The following is an 18226-nucleotide window of genomic DNA, read 5'->3' on the forward strand; positions in this document are numbered from 1 at the left end:
AGTGTCTTAGACCGTTGTGATGCAGCCTGGAATCTAACCAGGTTGTCTGTAGTGACGACCTCTTGCACTGAGATGCAGTGCCTTGGACCGCTGTGATGCAGCCTGGAATCTAACCAGGTTGTCTGTAGTGACTCCTCACTGAGATGCAGTGTCTTAGACCGCTGTGATGCAACCTAGAATCTAACCAGGTTGTCTGTAGTGACTCCTCACTGAGATGCAGTGTCTTAGGCCGCTGTGATGCAACCTGGAATCTAACCAGGGTGTCTGTAGTGACTCCTCACTGACTCCTCACTGAGATGCAGTGCCTTAGACCGCTGTGATGCAACCTAGAATCTAACCAGGTTGTCTGTAGTGACTCCTCACTGAGATGCAGTGCCTTGGACCGCTGTGATGCAACCTAGAATCTAACCAGGTTGTCTGTAGTGACTCCTCACTGAGATGCAGTGCCTTGGACCGCTGTGATGCAACCTAGAATCTAACCAGGTTGTCTGTAGTGACTCCTCACTGAGATGCAGTGCCTGAGACCTCTGTGCCACTCGGGAGCCTGTTAATTACATAAAACTAATTTATAAGATCACAATGGCCAGCCCTCCAGTTAGCTTGGTTCACTCAGTTTGGTCTAGTGGGGTTTAAGGCGAGAGAAAGGGGTGAGGTGGCTGGTCGACGGAGGTGGGCTATGGTGGCGGATGCCCAGCCCTGCCCTAGTTTTATTTTAGTGCGTCTCTCAGGTTCACTGTTATTTTATATTATTTTTACAGTTTTAATTTGTTTAATTTAGGAGACGTATTGTGTGTTATGTCTCACCTTTTATTATTTGATTTGTTAAGGACTTTGAAATGAATCCTGCGTAAGAAATGTGCTCTATAAATAAAGTTAGATTTGATTTAGTCGGTGCTACTGATGGGTCTCTGACAGAGGCTGGTTTGTGGCCCGAAGAGAGGGAACAAGAGAGCGTGATGGAGAGGAGAGAGGACTGAGAGAGAGGACAGCGGGCTGAGTCCACACTGAGGCCTGTTGTCCTCCCAGCATATGGCCGAAGCATTAAGACCGACTGTGTCTGGCTGCGAATAAAAGAAAACCTCAGTCTGCCTGAAAAAAAGGCCTGGAAAAGTATGTTGCGATCTGTCTCTCTGAGTTCATTTTCAGAACCCAGAACTGCGTCATCCACACCACCGTTGACTGTTGACATTGTGAAATATCTCCTGACCCATAATAGCTGTGCATTTAAAATAAAGTAGCATTAGGGTCCTTTCTGTTCTTGGTTCAGTTCAAACACTACAACTCCTTATTACAAGAAGTGAAACATTTGATGTCAAAACCTCATCGCATAGGCCTCCCGGGTGGCGCAGTGGTCTAGTGCACTGCATCGCAGTGCTAGCTGTGCCACCAGAGACTCTGTGTTCGAGCCCAGGCTCTGTCGCAGCAGGCCGCGACCGGGTGGTCCATGGGGCGACGCATAATTGGCCTAGCGTCATCCGGGTTAGGGAGGGTTTGGCTGGTAGGGATATCCTTGTCTCATCGCGCACCAGCGACTCCTGTGGCGGGCCGGGCACAGTGCGAGCTAACCAGGTTGTCAGGTGCACGGTGTTTCCTCCAACACATTGGTGCGGCTGTCTTCCGGGTTGGATCCACGCAGTGCGGCTTGGTTAGGTTCTATTTCGAAGGACACGTGGCTTTCGACCTTCGTCTCTCCCAAGCCCGTACGGGAGTTGTAGCGATGAGACAAGATAGTAACTACTAAAAACAATTGGAAACAAAAAAACCTCATCGCATATCTTGTCACGATGACTCATAACACTATATTGTTCAGCACATTTTGCAAACACGAAACATGTCTTTTGCCAAATGCTCAGTTCTGCTTTCATCCCAATTTACCTTTCCTGTAAATGATGTTTTTCCTGACCACATGACCTGACTCTGAAATACTCTGGGTACTAAGTAATTCACCTACCAGAGTTTGTCGTGGTCAGGTGACTGTCATGAACTGTATGTGAACAGAATTAACCAACCAACCGCCACTTATTTATCCTATGAAGGGAATCACATAACAGGCAGTTTAGATGATTCAGTCAGTGGTCTTTGATGTCGGTGGACCAAATGCACAATGAAACCCTCTAATATCTCTTCATACATCCTCCATAGAGGGAAAAGGCAGGATGTGGTTGCATCTTGGCACGTCTCGCCGACCCCGACCGCTCGGGCCAGACAGCTGCTTTGTGGTACTTGTCGGGTTTCAGCAAACCCCCCTTATGAAGACTCCCCTTTGATGAAGCTGTGGCACATTTCACTCTGGTCCGCCGCTGCAACACCTGTATAAGACCGACCAGGATTCAAACCCACGTCTCCTTCATGCCATAAGACTCTTAGGAGCTAACACAAGTCTTCAAGTCTTAGACGAGGATACTCATCAAGCATACAGTAGTTGGCCTAACCACCCCTGTTATACATGGGTGTAGTCCAGTCTCCATGAAAGAGGTAGAGCAAACATAGCTGCCTCTGCAGGAACTCACCTTGTTTTTTAATTTTTTTTAGGGGGAATTCCGATTTCATGGCTGCGCTTTTTTGACATCACACCAGTTAATAGGTGACATGATGGTGCCGTCGCTGTGACGTCAAAGCTCTTTCATGTGCTTTTATCAGAGTAATTGTTGCAAGTCGCTGTAACACTCACTGGTTTGTCCCGTTGGGTCCAATCGGTTCCATATGTGAAACCTTCAAAGTGGAGATCAGGGACTCCCACAGAAATAGCAGGGAATGGGGACTCGTTAGTTGCTGAGAATGTTGCAGAACAGAGTCCCCATTCCCTAGCTTTCAGTACGCACCCAAAAGACTACTCTGCCTTGAATATTATTTCTTCTATTTGAAGGCTTCACATATTGAACCGATTGGACCCAACGGGACAAACCAGTGTGTGTTACAACGACTTGTGTCAATAACTCAGGTAAAAGCACATCAAATCGCTATGACTTCACAGTGACAGCGCCATCTTATCACCTATAAACTGGTGTGATGTCAATAAGAGCGGCCATCAAATCAAAATGTATTTGTCACATGCGCTGAATACAACAGGTTTAGACCTTACCGTGAAATGCTTACTTACGAGCCCTTAAACAACAATGCAGAGTAAGAAAATATATAAGCTAAATAAACTATAGGAAAAAAAGTAACACAATAAAATAACAATATGATTACACACAGGTGGATTGTATTTATCATCATTAGTCATTTAGGTCAACATTGGATCATTCAGAGATCCTCACTGAACTTCTGGAGAGTTTGCTGCACTGAAAGTAAAGGGGCTGAATAATTTTGCACGCCCAATTTTTCAGTTTTTGATTTGTTAAAAAAGTTTGAAATATCCAATAAATGCCGTTCCACTTCATGATTGTGTCCCACTTGTTGTTGATTCTTCACAAAAAAATACAGTTTTATAACTTTGTTTGAAGCCTGAAATGTGGCAAAAGGTCGCAAAGTTCAAGGGGGCCGAATACTTTCGCAAGGCACTGTATACAGGGGGGTACCGGTACCGAGTCAATGTGGAGGCTATATACAGGGGGTACTGGTACAGAGTCAATGTGGAGGCTATATACAGGGGGTACCGGTACAGAGTCAATGTGGAAGCTATATACAGGGGGTACCGGTACCGAGTCAATGTGGAAGCTATATACAGGGGGTACCGGTACAGAGTCAATGTGGAGGCTATATACAGGGGGTACCGGTACCGAGTCAATGTGGAGGCTATATACAGGGGGTACTGGTACAGAGTCAATGTGGAGGCTATATACAGGGGTACCGGTACAGAGTCAATGAGGAAGCTATATACAGGGGGTACCGGTACCGAGTCAATGTGGAAGCTATATACAGGGGGTACCGGTACAGAGTCAATGTGGAGGCTATATACAGGGGGTACCGGTACCGAGTCAATGTGGAGGCTATATACAGGGGGTACCGGTACCGAGTCAATGTGGAGGCTATATACAGGGGGTACCGGTACCGAGTCAATGTGGAGGCTATATACAGGGGGTACCGGTACCGAGTCAATGTGGAGGCTATATACAGGGGGTACCGGTACAGAGTCAATGGGCGGGGGTAGAGGTTAGTCAAGGTATTTGAGCTCATATCTACATGTATGTAGGGGTAAAGTCACTATGTATAGATAATAAACAGCGAGTAGCAGCAGTGTAAAAAATAGGGGTTAATGCAAATAGTCCGGGTAACCATCTGATGAACTGTTCAGCAGTCTTATTGCTTGAGGTAGAAGCTGTTAAGGAGCCTTTTGGATCTAGACTTAGTGCTCCGGTACAGCTTGCCATGCGGTAGCAGAGTAAACAGTGTCTGGAGTCTTTGACAATGTTTAGGGCTCCTCTGACACCGCCTGGTATATACATCCTGTATTGCAGGAAGCTTGGCCCCAGTGATGTACTGGGCCGTACGCACTACCCTCTATAGCGCCTTGAGGTTGGATGCCGTGCAGTTGCCATACCAGGCAGTGATGCGACCAGTGACGTCAAAGCGCTCTTGATGGTGCAGCTGTTGAATTTTTGAAATGGAATATCTACAAAGGTATACAGAGACCCATTATCAGCAACCATCAATACTGTGTTCCACTGGCACGTTGTGCTGGCTAATCCAAGTTTATCATTTTAAAAGGCTCATTGATCATTAGAAAACCCTTTTGCAATTATGTTAGCACAGCTGAAAACTGTTGTGCTGATTAATTAAAGATGCAATACAACTGGCCTTCTTTAGACTAGTTGAGTATCTGGAGCATCAGCATTTGTGGGTTCGATTACAGGCTCAAAATGGCCAGAAACAAAGACTTTCCTTCTGAAACTCGTCAGTCTATTCTTGTTCTGAGAAATGAAGGCTATTCCATGTGAGAAGTTGCCAAGAAACTGAAGATCTCGTACAACACTGTGTACTACTCCCTTCACAGAACAGAGCAAACTGGCGCTAACCAGAATAGAACGAGGAGTGGGAGGCCCAGGTGCACAACTGAGCAAGAGGACAAGTCCATAAGAGTGTCTAGTTTGAGAAACAGACGCCTCACAAGTCCTCAACTGGCAGCTTCATTAAATAGTACCCGCAAAACACCAGTCTCTTTGTCAACAGTGAAGAGGCAACTCCGGGATGCAAAGAAAAAGCCATATCTCAGACTGGCCAATAAAAATGAAAGATTAAGATGGGCAAAAGATGACAGACACTGGACAGAGGAAGATTGTTATGGACAGACGAATCTAAGTTTGAGGTGTTCGGATCACAAAGAAGAACATTTGTGAGACGCAGATTTTTTTTTTAAATGCTGGAGGAGAGCTTGACGCCATCTGTCCAGCATGGTGGAGGCAATGTGATGGTCTGGGGGTGCTTTGGTGGTGGTAAAGTGATGGTCTGGGGGAGCTTTGGTGGAGGCAATGTGATGGTCTGGGGGAGCTTTGGTGGAGGCAATGTGATGGTCTGGGGGTGCATTGGTGGAGGCAATGTGATGGTCTGGGGGTGCTTTGGTGGAGGCAATGTGATGGTCTGGGGGAGCTTTGGTGGAGGCAATGTGATGGTCTGGGGGTGCTTTGGTGGAGGCAATGTGATGGTCTGGGGGTGCTTTGGTGGAGGTAAAGGGGGAGATTTGTGTAATTTTCAATAATTTAGAGATAGAAACATCATTTCACCTAGCAGGCATGATCATATAAAATGTCATTATTGTGTGTGAGTGTGAGACTAGAAGGTAAAAGGGACCTTGAAGAAAGAAGGCGTCACTCCATTTTGCAACACCATGACATACCCTGTGGAAAGCATTTAATTGGAGCCAATTTCCTCCTACAACAGGACAATGACCCAAAGCACAGCTCCAAACTATGCAAGCACTATTTAGGGAAGAAGCAGTCAGCTGGTGTTCTGTCTTAATGGAGTGACCGGCACAGTCACCGGATCTCAACCCTATTGAGCTGTTGTGGGAGCAGCTTGACCATATGGTGATGGAAGTGCCCATCAAGCCAATCCAATCTGTGGGAGGTGCTTCAGGAAGCATGGGGTGAAATCTCTTCAGATTACCTCAACAAATTCACAACTAGAATGCTAAAGGTCTACAAGGATTTAATTGCTGCAAATAGAGGATTCTTTGATGAAAGCAAAGTTTAAAGGACACAATTATTATTTCAATTAAAAATCATTATTTATAACCTTGTCAACGTCTTCACTACATTTCCTATTCATTTTGCAACTCATTTCATGTATGTTTTCATGGAAAACAAGGACATTTCTAAGTGACCCCAAACTTTTGAAGGGTAGTGTACATTTAAATACATTAACATGTAGTGTGCGTGAATCTATCTTCACTATTATTCTGCAATGTAGAAAATAGTAAAAAATAAAGAAAAACCCTTGAATGAGTAGGTGCGTCCAAATGTCAGTACAAGTAGGTCAGGATAGTTTGTGCAGTTGAAGTCGTAAGTTTACATACACCTTAGCCAAATACATTTAAACTCAGTTTTTCACAATTCCTGACCTTTAATCCTAGTAAAAAATCCCTGTCTTAGGTCAGTTAGGATCACCACTTTATTTTAAGAATGTGAAATGTCAGAATAATAGTAGAGATTATGATTTAGTTCAGCTTTTATTTCTTTCATCACATTCCCAGTGGGTCAGAAGTTTACATACACTCAATTAGTATTTGGTAGCATTGCCTTTAAATTGTTTAAGTGAATTGTGGCCCATTCCTCCTGACAGAGCTGGTGTAACTGAGTCAGGTTCTTAGGCCTCCTTGCTCGCACATGCTTTTTCAGTTCTGCCACACAGATTTTCTATAGGATTGAGGTCAGGGCTTTGTGATGGCCACTCCAATACCTTGACTTTATTGTCCTTAAGCCATTTTGCCACAACTTTGGAAGTATGCTTGGGGTCATTGTCCAGTTGGAAGACCCATTTGCGACCAAGCTTTAACTTCCTGACTGATGTCTTGAGATGTTCCTTCAATATATCCACATAATTTCCCTTCTCATGATGCCATCTATTTTGTGAAGTGCACCAGTCCCTCCTGCAGCAAAGCACCCCACAACATGATGCAGCCACCCCTATGCTTTACGGTTGGGATGGTGTTCTTCGGATTGCAAGCATCCCCCTTTTACCTCCAAACATAACGATGGTCATTATGGGCAGTTATATTTTTGTTTCGTCAGACCAGAGGACAATTCTCCAAAAAGTCCCCATGTGCAGTTGCAAACCGTAGTCTGGCTTTTTTTATGGTGGTTTTGGAGCAGTGGCTTCTTCCTTGCTGAGCGGCCTTTCAGGTTATGTCGATATAGGACTCGTTTCACTGTGGATATAGATACTTTTGTACCTGTTTCCTGCAGCATCTTCACAAGGTCCAGGCAGTTAACCCACTGTTCCTAGACCATCATTGAAAATAAGAATTTGTTCTTAACTGACTTGCCTAGCTAAATAAAGGTAAACAAGGTCCTTTTCTGTTGTTCTTGGATTGATTTGTACTTGTGCACCAAAGTACGTTCATCTCTAGGAGACAGAACGCGTCTCCTTCCTGAGCGGTATGACGGCTGCGTGGTCTCATGGTGTTTATGTTTACGTACTATTGTTTGTACAAATGAACGTGGTACCTTCAGGTGTTTGGAAATTTCTCCCAATGATGAACCAGACTTGAGGAGGTCTACAGTTTTTTTTCTGAGGTCTTGGCTGATTTCTTTAGATTTTCCCATGATGTCAAGCAAAGAGGCACTGAGTTTGAAGGTAGGCCTTGAAATACATCCACAGGTACACCTCCAATTGACTCAAATGATGTCAATTAGCCTGTCAGAAGCTTCAAAATTCTGGAATTTTCCAAGCTGTTTAAAGGCACAGTCAACCTAGTGTATGTTCACTTCTGACCCACTGGAATTGTGATACAGTGAATTATAAGTTAAATAATCTGTCTGTAAACAATTGTTGGAAAAATAACTTGTGTTATGCACAAAGTAGATGTCCTAATCAACTTGCTAAAACTATAGTTTGTTAACAAGAAATTTTTGGAATGATTGAAAACCGAGTTTTAGTGACTCCAATCAAAGTGTATGTAAACTTACGACTTCAACTGTAGGTGATGTGGACACCATGGAACTTGAAGCTCTCGACCCGCCACTCTACAGCCACGTCGATGAGAATAGGGGTGTGCTCGGCCCTCCTTTTCCTGTAGTCCACAATCATCTCCTTTGTCTTGCTCACATTGAGAGAGAGGTTGTTGTTCTGGCACCACACTGCCAGGTCTCTGGCCTCCTCCCTATAGGCTGTCTCTTAGTTTTCGGTGAATTAGGCCTACCACCATTGTGTCGTCGGCAAATTTAATGATGGTGTTGGAGTCTGGCTCGGCCACGCAGCCGTGGGTGAACAGGGAGTACAGGAGGGGACTAAGCACGCATTCCTGAGGGGCCCCTGGGGACAGCTCGCCAGGAAGTCCAGGATACAGTTGCAGATGGAGGTGTGTAGTCCTAGGAACCCTGGGAACCCTTTAGTTCCAGGAACCCTAGGACTAAACACCTCCCTCTGCAACTGGATCCTGGAGAAGAACTTTGAGGTCACTATGGTGTTGAACGCTGAGCTGTAGTCAATGAACAACATTCTCACGTAGGTGTTATTTTTGTTCAGGTGGTAAAGGGCAGTGTGGAGTGCAATAGAGATTGCATCATCTGTGGATCTCTTGGGGCTGTAAGCAAATTGGAATGGGTCTAGGGTTTCTGGTGAAGATGTGAGCCATAACCAGTCTTTCAAAGCACTTCATGGCTACAGACATGAGTGATAAGAGTCGGTGGTCATTTAAGCAGGTTACCTTGGCATTCTTGGGCGCAGGGACTATGGTAGTCTGCTTGAAACATGCAGGTATTACAGACTCTGTCAAGGAGAGGTTGAAAATGTCATTGAAGACTGACCGTGAAATCTGAGTCCCCCCCCTCAAAAAACATTATTTTTATCTTTCCATAATCAGTCTCTCTTTCTCTTTTTCTCTGTTTTTGTATCCTAATTTCTATGGTCTCCCGCTTTTTTCTCTTCCTACAGATGTAGGATCTTAATTTGATCACTCTTTTGTTGCTGAGTATTTGCTTGAAATGCAGATGAGCTTTGTGATTTACATAAATTCACTGAAAACTCGCACTAAAACCTGGTTACATTAACAGTATTGCACTTTTCATGCAGTCTAATTGTGTCCATCTAATAGCCTATCCATAGATCAAGCAACATTATGGACAAAATGTTAAAATCCTGTTGCAGCAGAATTATGTTACTGGTCAAATTAAGATATTTCAGTACATCCATTATGTCTCCCTATTTCACCTGTCTCTTTCTATGACTCTCCCCTCTATCCGGGAGCAACAGTGTAGTTTTCCCAGTTGAAGTCTCCTAGACATGTAGCATGTACAGCAGGTAACACGTGTGTGAGTATTAAGGACCTGGGCCATCCTCAAACCAACCCCACTAGCCCTTAAGGCTGAACAGTATATGCTACAGTGTAGCCCTGGTGTTCTGAGTTTCCAAGTTGTATTAGTCGTGTGTACGGGACACGCATGGTGGTATACATCGTCCAATGAAATGCTTACATGCAGGTTCCTGCTCGACCAATGCAACAACAATAAGAACTCATGTAAACGGCTCAGTAGACTAATACATTGTAGCATAAAATATAATACAGGAAGGAACAATTTATAGTCCAATATTTACACATGTATTGGGAAACGGGGGCAGTATATAAACGTAGCGTGTGTGTGTGTGTGTGTGTGTGTGTGTGTGTGTGTGTGTGTGTGCGTGTGCGTGTGCGTGTGCGTGTGTGTGTGTGTGTGTGGTGCAGTGAAGCGAAGCATCTCATGTGAGGAGGGTGAGTATGTTGGCAGCGCTCCACCCCACTCCCCCAAACGCCCCTCAGGCAGGAGGGGGGTTACTGACACATCAATAACACAAGGGGAGCAGAGTAGCGAGAGAGGGAGGGAGGGAGGGAGAGAGAGAGGGAGGACACATTGCCCCAGAGAGACAGTAACATTATTGCGACTCTTAGCTGCTACCCTTGCCTGAGAGTTAACCAGACCACCACGTACTATGAAAGAGCACTGCTCACCTCTTCACGCCTCCCCACCTGGACATCCTGGGACCCCCACCAGGCTCCGTGTCGGACATGGAGCCACTGGGTCCTGAGTTTGTTTCTGCTGTGTGTCTGTTGACAGACGAGTCGTACCAGAAGCTGGCCATGGAGACCATGGAGGAGCTGGACTGGTGCCTGGACCAGCTGGAGACCATCCAGACCTACCGCTCTGTCAGCGACATGGCCTCCAACAAGGTAAGACTGAGCTGGAACGTAGTTATTATGACCATAACGCAAACACAACAGGAAATAACTCTTAACGAAACCACAACACAACTTGACCGTAATGGCAACCACAACATGAACGTGACGAAACCACAACAAAACCATACACCCTCCCAACATAACACGTTGAGTTGCAGTTGTGTTGACTGCAACATAATTGCAACTCAACTTAACCATAATGCAACCACAAACGTACTACTTACAACAACACAAACTTACCACAACACAATTTGAAACGAACTATCGAAGTGTGTTTAGACTATGGCTGAGATGATATTGGGTGATGTGGTCCGTAGCTCGTCAGTAAACAGAAACTAGATGTGACTTGGCTGAGATGATATTGGGTGATGTGGTCCGTAGCTCGTCAGTAAACAGAAACTAGATGTGACTTGGCTGAGATGATATTGGGTGATGTGGTCCGTAGCTCCTCAGTAAACAGAAACTAGATGTGACTTGGCTGAGATGATATTGGGTGATGTGATCCGTAGCTCGTCAGTAAACAGAAACTAGATGTGACTTGGCTGAGATGATATTGGGTGATGTGGTCCGTAGCTCGTCAGTAAACAGAAACTAGATGTGACTTGGCTGAGATGATATTGAGTGATGTGGTCTGTAGCTCCTCAGTAAACAGAAACTAGATGTGACTTGGCTGAGATGATATTGGGTGATGTGGTCCGTAGCTCCTCAGTAAACAGAAACTAGATGTGACTTGGCTGAGATGATATTGGGTGATGTGATCCGTAGCTCGTCAGTAAACAGAAACTAGATGTGACTTGGCTGAGATGATATTGGGTGATGTGGTCCGTAGCTCGTCAGTAAACAGAAACTAGATGTGACTTGGCTGAGATGATATTGGGTGATGTGGTCTGTAGCTCCTCAGTAAACAGAAACTAGATGTGACTTGGCTGAGATGATATTGGGTGATGTGGTCCGTAGCTCGTCAGTAAACAGAAACTAGATGTGACTTGGCTGAGATGATATTGGGTGATGTGGTCCGTAGCTCCTCAGTAAACAGAAACTAGATGTGACTTGGCTGAGATGATATTGGGTGATGTGGTCCGTAGCTCGTCAGTAAACAGAAACTAGATGTGACTTAGCTGAGATGATATTGGGTGATGTGGTCCGTAGCTCGTCAGTAAACAGAAACTAGATGAGACTTGGCTGAGATGATATTGGGTGATGTGGTCCGTAGCTCGTCAGTAAACAGAAACTAGATGTGACTTGGCTGAGATGATATTGGGTGATGTGGTCCGTAGCTCGTCAGTAAACAGAAACTAGATGTGACTTGGCTGAGATGATATTGGGTGATGTGGTCCGTAGCTCGTCAGTAAACAGAAACTAGATGTGACTTGGCTGAGATGATATTGGGTGATGTGGTCCGTAGCTCGTCAGTAAACAGAAACTAGATGTGACTTGGCTGAGATGATATTGGGTGATGTGGTCCGTAGCTCGTCAGTAAACAGAAACTAGATGTGACTTGGCTGAGATGATATTGGGTGATGTGGTCCGTAGCTCCTCAGTAAACAGAAACTAGATGTGACTTGGCTGAGATGATATTGGGTGATGTGGTCCGTAGCTCGTCAGTAAACAGAAACTAGATGTGACTTGGCTGAGATGATATTGGGTGATGTGGTCCGTAGCTCGTCAGTAAACAGAAACTAGATGTGACTTGGCTGAGATAATGTTGGACTAATGTTACTTCTGCTTGGCGACAGCACAAAAGGTATTTGTTAGTCTTCACTGTGCAATGTGTGCAATATGAAGACTGCTGTGATTAACATTGACGTAGTTGCAAAGCGACAAGCATCCTGTGGCTGTGTGTGTCAACGGCTACTGGCGTTTTATGGCTCTGCTGTAAAATGATTAAACAGTGGCTAGTTTGCATAGAGGACCATAGACTACTGTTCTCGTTGAGTAAGACGCCTGTCTGAATACCAATATGTCCATTTGTTGTCTTTTCTGCGTAAGACTGTCATTCACGCATTATACATACAGCTCTGCATAAAATAATGAAGAATAGAGTCCCTATTGTGCGTGACATTCTGTGCGTCTGTTTCTATAATGTCGACGTCACTAGGCCATAGGTGTTTTTGTCTGAAGACCTCCTCGCGTCTGGGATAGCTCATATTAGCCAGACAATAGTCAACGGCTAAAACCTTTGTCGAAATTCATGACCAAAACCTTGACCTTTCTTGGTATAACTCTGGTATTTCTAACTGGTTTTAGATTGAACTATCATGAAAGTCTGCATAGGAGAGTTCCGGTTTGCCAGTAGGGTGCTCGGCTCGCTGTTACAGTTGATTGCCGTGTTGGTAAGCGATATAGCAATGGAATAATGAATAATGATTTTAAAAGTTCTCCACACTTTACATTGTAAGAGGGGAAACTCGCCTCCAATAATGTTTACAATTATCCTACTCTCATATAGTGTAGAACAGCACTGCAAACTCCAACAGAGAGGAGACTGTATGGCGACCAAAGGATTCAGCTTGGGAGGCCCACTTCTGAGTTCGTGGCCTACAAACAGTGACATTACAGTGGAGCTGCAGTCAGCAGGTGGGGGGCCTACCCTAACCGTGATGAGAGGTGACCGTGACCATGACAAAGTTTCTTGTCTCTCTTTATCCTGACCACATAAACAGCCTCTCCTCCCGCCACCACTCCCTCTGCTTATCCTTCTCCCCCCTCTTCTCCCCCCTCTTCTCCCTCTCTCCCCTCCTCTTCTACTCCCTCTCCTCACTCTCCCCCCTCTCCCCCCACTACTCCCTCCTCTTCACCCTCCTCTTCTCCCTCTCCCCCCACTACTCCCTCCTCTTCTACCCCCTCTTCTCCCTCTCCTCCCTCTTCTTCCTCACCCCCTCTTCTCCCTCTCCTCCCCCTCCCCCCACTACTCCCTCCTCTTCTACCCCCTCTTCTTCTCCCTCACCCGCTCTTCTCCCTCTCCTCCCTCTCCCCTCACTACTCCCTCCTCTTCACCCTCCTCTTCTCCCTCTCCCTCCACTACTCCTTCCTCTTCTACCCCCTCTCCTCCCTCTTCTCCCTCTCCCCCCTCTTCTCCCTCCTCTCACTCTTCTCCCTCTCCCCCACTACACCTTCCTCTTCTACCCCTCTCCTCCCTCTTTTCCCTCTCCCCCACTACTCCTTCCTCTTCTACCCCCTCTCCTCCCTCTTTCCCCTCTCCCCCACTACTCCTTCCTCTTCTACCCCCTCTTCTCCCTCTCCTCCCTCTTCTCCCTCACCCCCCTCTTCTCCCTCTCCTCCCTCTCCCCCACTACTCCCTCCTCTTCACCCTCCTCTTCTCCCTCTCACCCCACTACTCCCTCCTCTTCTACCCCATCTTCTCCCTCTCTCCCCTCTTCTCCCTCTCGCCCCTCTTCTCCCTCTTTCCCCTCTTCTCCCTCTCCCCCCACTATTCCTTCCTCTTCCACCCCCTCTTCTCCCTCTCCTCCCCCTTCTCTCTCTCCCCCCTCTTCTCTCTCCTCTTCTCCCTCTCCCCCGACTACTCCCTCCTCTTCTCCCTCTCCCCCTCTTCTCCCTCATTATCTCCCTCCTCCTCTCCCCCCTCTTCTCCCTCCTCTTCTTCTCCCTCCACCTCTCCATCTTCTCCCTCCCCTCCTCCTCCCATATTCTCCCTCCCCTTCTCCTCCCTCTCCCTTCTCTTCTCCCAGCCAGGCCACCAGACTACAATGGCCAGGAGTCCCTACAGACTCCCGCTACTGTTATTAACATCACTGGGCCTCCCTCTACTGTTATTACCGTCACTGGGCCTCCCACTACCGTTATTACCGTCACTGGGCCTCCCTCTACCGTTATTAACCTGTCTAGGACTGGGTTCCGGAACCCCATTCCGCTAGTGGAACCCCTCACCAACAGCCAATGAAATTGCAGGGCGCCAAATACAAATCAACAGAAATCTCATAAATCAAATTTCTCAAACATACAAGTATTAGGCATACAAGTATTAGGTGTCTGATTTCAAAAATGCTTTACAAAAAAGCTCCACAAACGATTATGTTAGGTTACCACCAAGTCACAGAAAAACCCAGCCATTTTTCCAGCCAAAGAAAGGAGTCACAAAAAGCACAAATAGAGATACAATTAATCACTAATCTTTGATGATCTTCATCAGATGACACTCATAGTACTTCATGTTACACAATACATGTATGTTTTGTTCGATAAAGTGCATATTTATATCCAAAAATCTCATTTTACTTTGGCGTATTATGTTCAGTAGTTCCAAAACATGCAGTGATTTTGCAGAGAGCCACATCAATTTACAGAAATACTCATTATAAATGTTGATTATAATTCAAGTGTTATGCATGGAACTTTACATACACTTCTCCTTAATGCAAACGCTGTGTCAGATTTCAAAAAAACGTGAAGGAAAAAGCATACCATGCAATAATCTGAGTATGGAGCTCAAAGACCAAACCAGCCCAAAAAAATATCCACCATGTTGCGCAGTCAACAATAGTCAGAAATAGCATTATAGATATTCACTTACCTTTGATGATCTTCATCAGAATGCACTCCCAGGAATCCCAGTTCCACAATAAATGTTTGATTTGTTTGATAAAGTTCATCATTTATGTCCAAATAGCTTCTTTTGTTAGGGCGTTTGGTAAACAAATCCAAAAGTGCGTTCAGGTCCAGCCGAACGTCGGAAGGAAAGTTCAAAAAGTTATATTACTGGTCGTAGAAACATATCAAACTATGTGTATAATCAATCTTTAGGATGTTTTTATCATAAATGTTCACTAATGTTCCAACCGGAGAATTCCATTGTCTGTAGAAAAGCAATGGAACGAGAGCTACCTCTCATGTGAATGCACGTGACTGAGAACGAGGCTGCTACCAGACCTCTGACTCAATCCCCTCTCATCTGGCCCCCCTTCACAGTAGAAGCCTGAAACAACGTTCTAAAGACGGTTGACATCTAGTGGAAGCCTTAGGAAGTGCAAAATGACCCATATCCCACTGTGTATTCGATAGGGGCTGAGTTCAAAAACTACAAACCTCAGATTTCCCACTTCCTGTTTGGATTTTTTCTCAGGTTTTTGCCTGCCATATGAGTTCTGTTATACTCACAGACATAATTCAAACAGTTTTAGAAACTTCAGAGTGTTTTCTATCCAATACTAATAATAATAATAATATGCATATATTAGCATCTGGGACTGAGTAGGAGGCAGTTTACTCTGGGCATGCTTTTCATCCAAAAGTGAAAATGCTGCCCCCTCTCCAAAAGAAGTTAACATCACTGGGATTCTACACAATGAGCCCAGAGACCCTGAACATGCACCAGTAGAACATTCAGTACTCAATGTTTAGAAATGGCACAGGGAGCCATTGTTGACCGTGACTCAAAGGCCTTTAAGATGGATGGTTGCCAGTTAACCCAAGTCCAGTGCTTTGGGAATAGGACCGGGAAGTGGAGGCTAGCAGGTTCAAATCCCCAGTCAGATGAGTCCTCTTGTGAGCCACATAGTCTTTATTGATATATGGAAGTCGAGAATGGTGCAACCTCCCCCAGTGCTACACATGGCATGTGTTTGTATGCTACTCAGATATCTCATAGTATGAACCAGTGATGCAGATCAAACCGCATTTGTTCTCTTTTCAAATGCGTTTTCTACTTGTCCCTGACCAAGTCTGTAATACCAACATGTTTCAAGCAGACCACCATAGTCGCTGTGCCTAAGAATGCTAATGTAACCTGCCTAAAGGACTACCGACCCGTAGCACTCACGTCTGTAGCCATGAAGTGCTTTGAAAGGCTGGTCATGGCTCACATCAACACCATTATCCCGGGGGCAAACTACCTGCCCTCCAGGACAGCTACAGCACCCGATGTCAAGGACAACAACCACCCGAGCCACTGCTTGTTCACCCCGCTATCATCCAGAAGGCGAGGTCAGTACAGGTGCATCAAATCTGCGACTGAGAGACTGAAAAACAGCTTCTATCTCAAGGCCATCAGATTGTTAAATAGTCATCACTGGCACAGAGAGGCTGCTGACTATATACATGGACCTGGATCACCGGCCACTTTAATAAACGGAACACTCGTCACTTTAATAATGTTTACATATTTTGCATTACTTATCTCATATGTATATTCTCTATTCTATTCTACTGTATCTTAGTCAATGCCGCTCTGACATTGCTCATCCATATATTTATATATTCTTAATTACATTATTTTATTTAGATTTGTGTGTATTGGGAATATGTTGTGAATTTGTTAAATATTTGTTATTTATTTAACTTTTTTTTAACTAGGCAAGTCAGTTAAGAACAAATTGTTATTTACAATGACAGCCTAACCTGGACGATGCTGGGCCAATTGTGCGCCACCCTGTGGTTGTTAAATATTACTGCACTGTCGGAGCTGGAAACACAAGCATTACACTATGCCCGCGATAACATCTGCTAAACACACGTATATGTCCAAGGACACAGGTGTGTCCTAGGCTTGGCCCACACAGGCCTATAGCTTCTGTTCTACTGTCATTAAGTTCCCAACACGTCCATACTGACGTTAGCTCTGGTCAACTCTGGGCCTTAGACAAACACAGCCATCTGAATGATGTTAGCGAGAGTGGCTTTGCAGGCTAGTGTTGCATCCAAGTGCCGATAGGAAACTTGAACTCACGTGCCACGTGAATGACGGAATTACTGACACAGATGAGAGAATTGACCTACATTACAGATCTAGGTCTATATGTTGAGTCTAGGTAGGTGTGGTGTTTAGTCTGGGTAGGTGTGGTGTGTTTAGTCTAGGTAGGTGTGGTGTGTTTAGTCTAGGTAGGTGTGGTGTGTTTAGTCTGGGTAGGTGTGTGAGTTTAGTCTGCGTAGTTGTGGTGTGTTTAGTCTAGGTAGATGTGGTGTGTTTAGTCTAGGTAGATGTGGTGTGTTTAGTCTGGGTAGTTGTGGTGTGTTTAGTCTAGGTAGATGTGGTGTGTTTAGTCTAGGTAGATGTGGTGTGTTTAGTCTGGGTAGTTGTGGTGTGTTTAATCTAGGTAGGTGTGGTGAGTCTAGGTAGGTGTGGTGTGTTTACTCTAGGTATATGTGGTGTGTTTAGTCTGGGTAGTTGTGTTTAGTCTAGGTAGTTGTGTTTAGTCTAAGTAGGTGTCTTTTAGTCTAGGTAGTCAAGTGCCGGTAGGAAACTTGAACTCACGTGCCACGGTGAATGACGGAATTACTGACACAGATGAGAGAATTGACCTACATTACAGATCTAGGTCTATATGTTGAGTCTGGGTAGGTGTGGTGTGTTTAGTCTTCGTAGGTGTGGTGTGTTTAGTCTTCGTAGGTGTGGTGTGTTTAGTCGAGTTAGGTGTGGTGTGTTTAGTCGAGTTAGGTGTGGTGTGTTTTGTCTTCGTAGGTGTGGTGTGTTTAGTCTTCGTCGGTGAGGTGTGTTTAGTCTAGGTAGGTGTGGTGTGGTTAGTCTTTGTAGGTGTGGTGTGTTTAGTCTTCGTAGGTGTGGTGTGTTTAGTCTTTGTCTGTGAGGTGTGTTGAGTCTAGGTAGGTGTGGTGTGGTGTGTTTTGTCTAGGTAGGTGTGGTGTGTTTAGTCTAGGTAGGTGTGGTGTGTTTAGTCTAGGTAGGTGTGGTGTGTTTAGTCTTCGTAGGTGTGGTGTGTTTAGTCTGGGTAGTTGTGGTGTGTTTATTCTAGGTAGGTGTGGTGAGTCTAGGTAGGTGTGGTGTGTTTACTCTAGGTATATGTGGTGTGTTTAGTCTTGGTAGGTGTGGTGTGTTTAGTCTTGGTAGGTGTGGTGTGTTTAGTCTAGGTAGATGTGGTGTGTTTAGTCTAAGTGGGTGTGGTGTGTTTACTCTAGGTAGGTGTGGTGTGTTTCGTCTAGGTGGGTGTGGTGTGTTTAGTCTAG

The 18226-nt window shown here is 45.2% G+C and overlaps 1 protein-coding gene across 2 annotated transcripts in view; it reads left to right on the forward strand.

Moving 5' to 3' along the window:
* The window catches only part of LOC135558417 (3',5'-cyclic-AMP phosphodiesterase 4B-like), a 111184-nt gene that overhangs the window by 74092 nt on the left and 18866 nt on the right, over positions 1-18226 (forward strand). For both annotated transcript variants that reach the window (XM_064992203.1, XM_064992202.1), the window contains one exon: positions 10191-10303. In XM_064992203.1, coding sequence (XP_064848275.1) covers positions 10191-10303 — 113 coding nt within the window. The remainder of the gene's footprint in view (positions 1-10190; positions 10304-18226) is intronic.

The sequence above is a fragment of the Oncorhynchus masou genome, chromosome 17, assembly GCF_036934945.1.
Source record: "Oncorhynchus masou masou isolate Uvic2021 chromosome 17, UVic_Omas_1.1, whole genome shotgun sequence".
Lineage (NCBI taxonomy): Eukaryota > Metazoa > Chordata > Actinopteri > Salmoniformes > Salmonidae > Oncorhynchus > Oncorhynchus masou.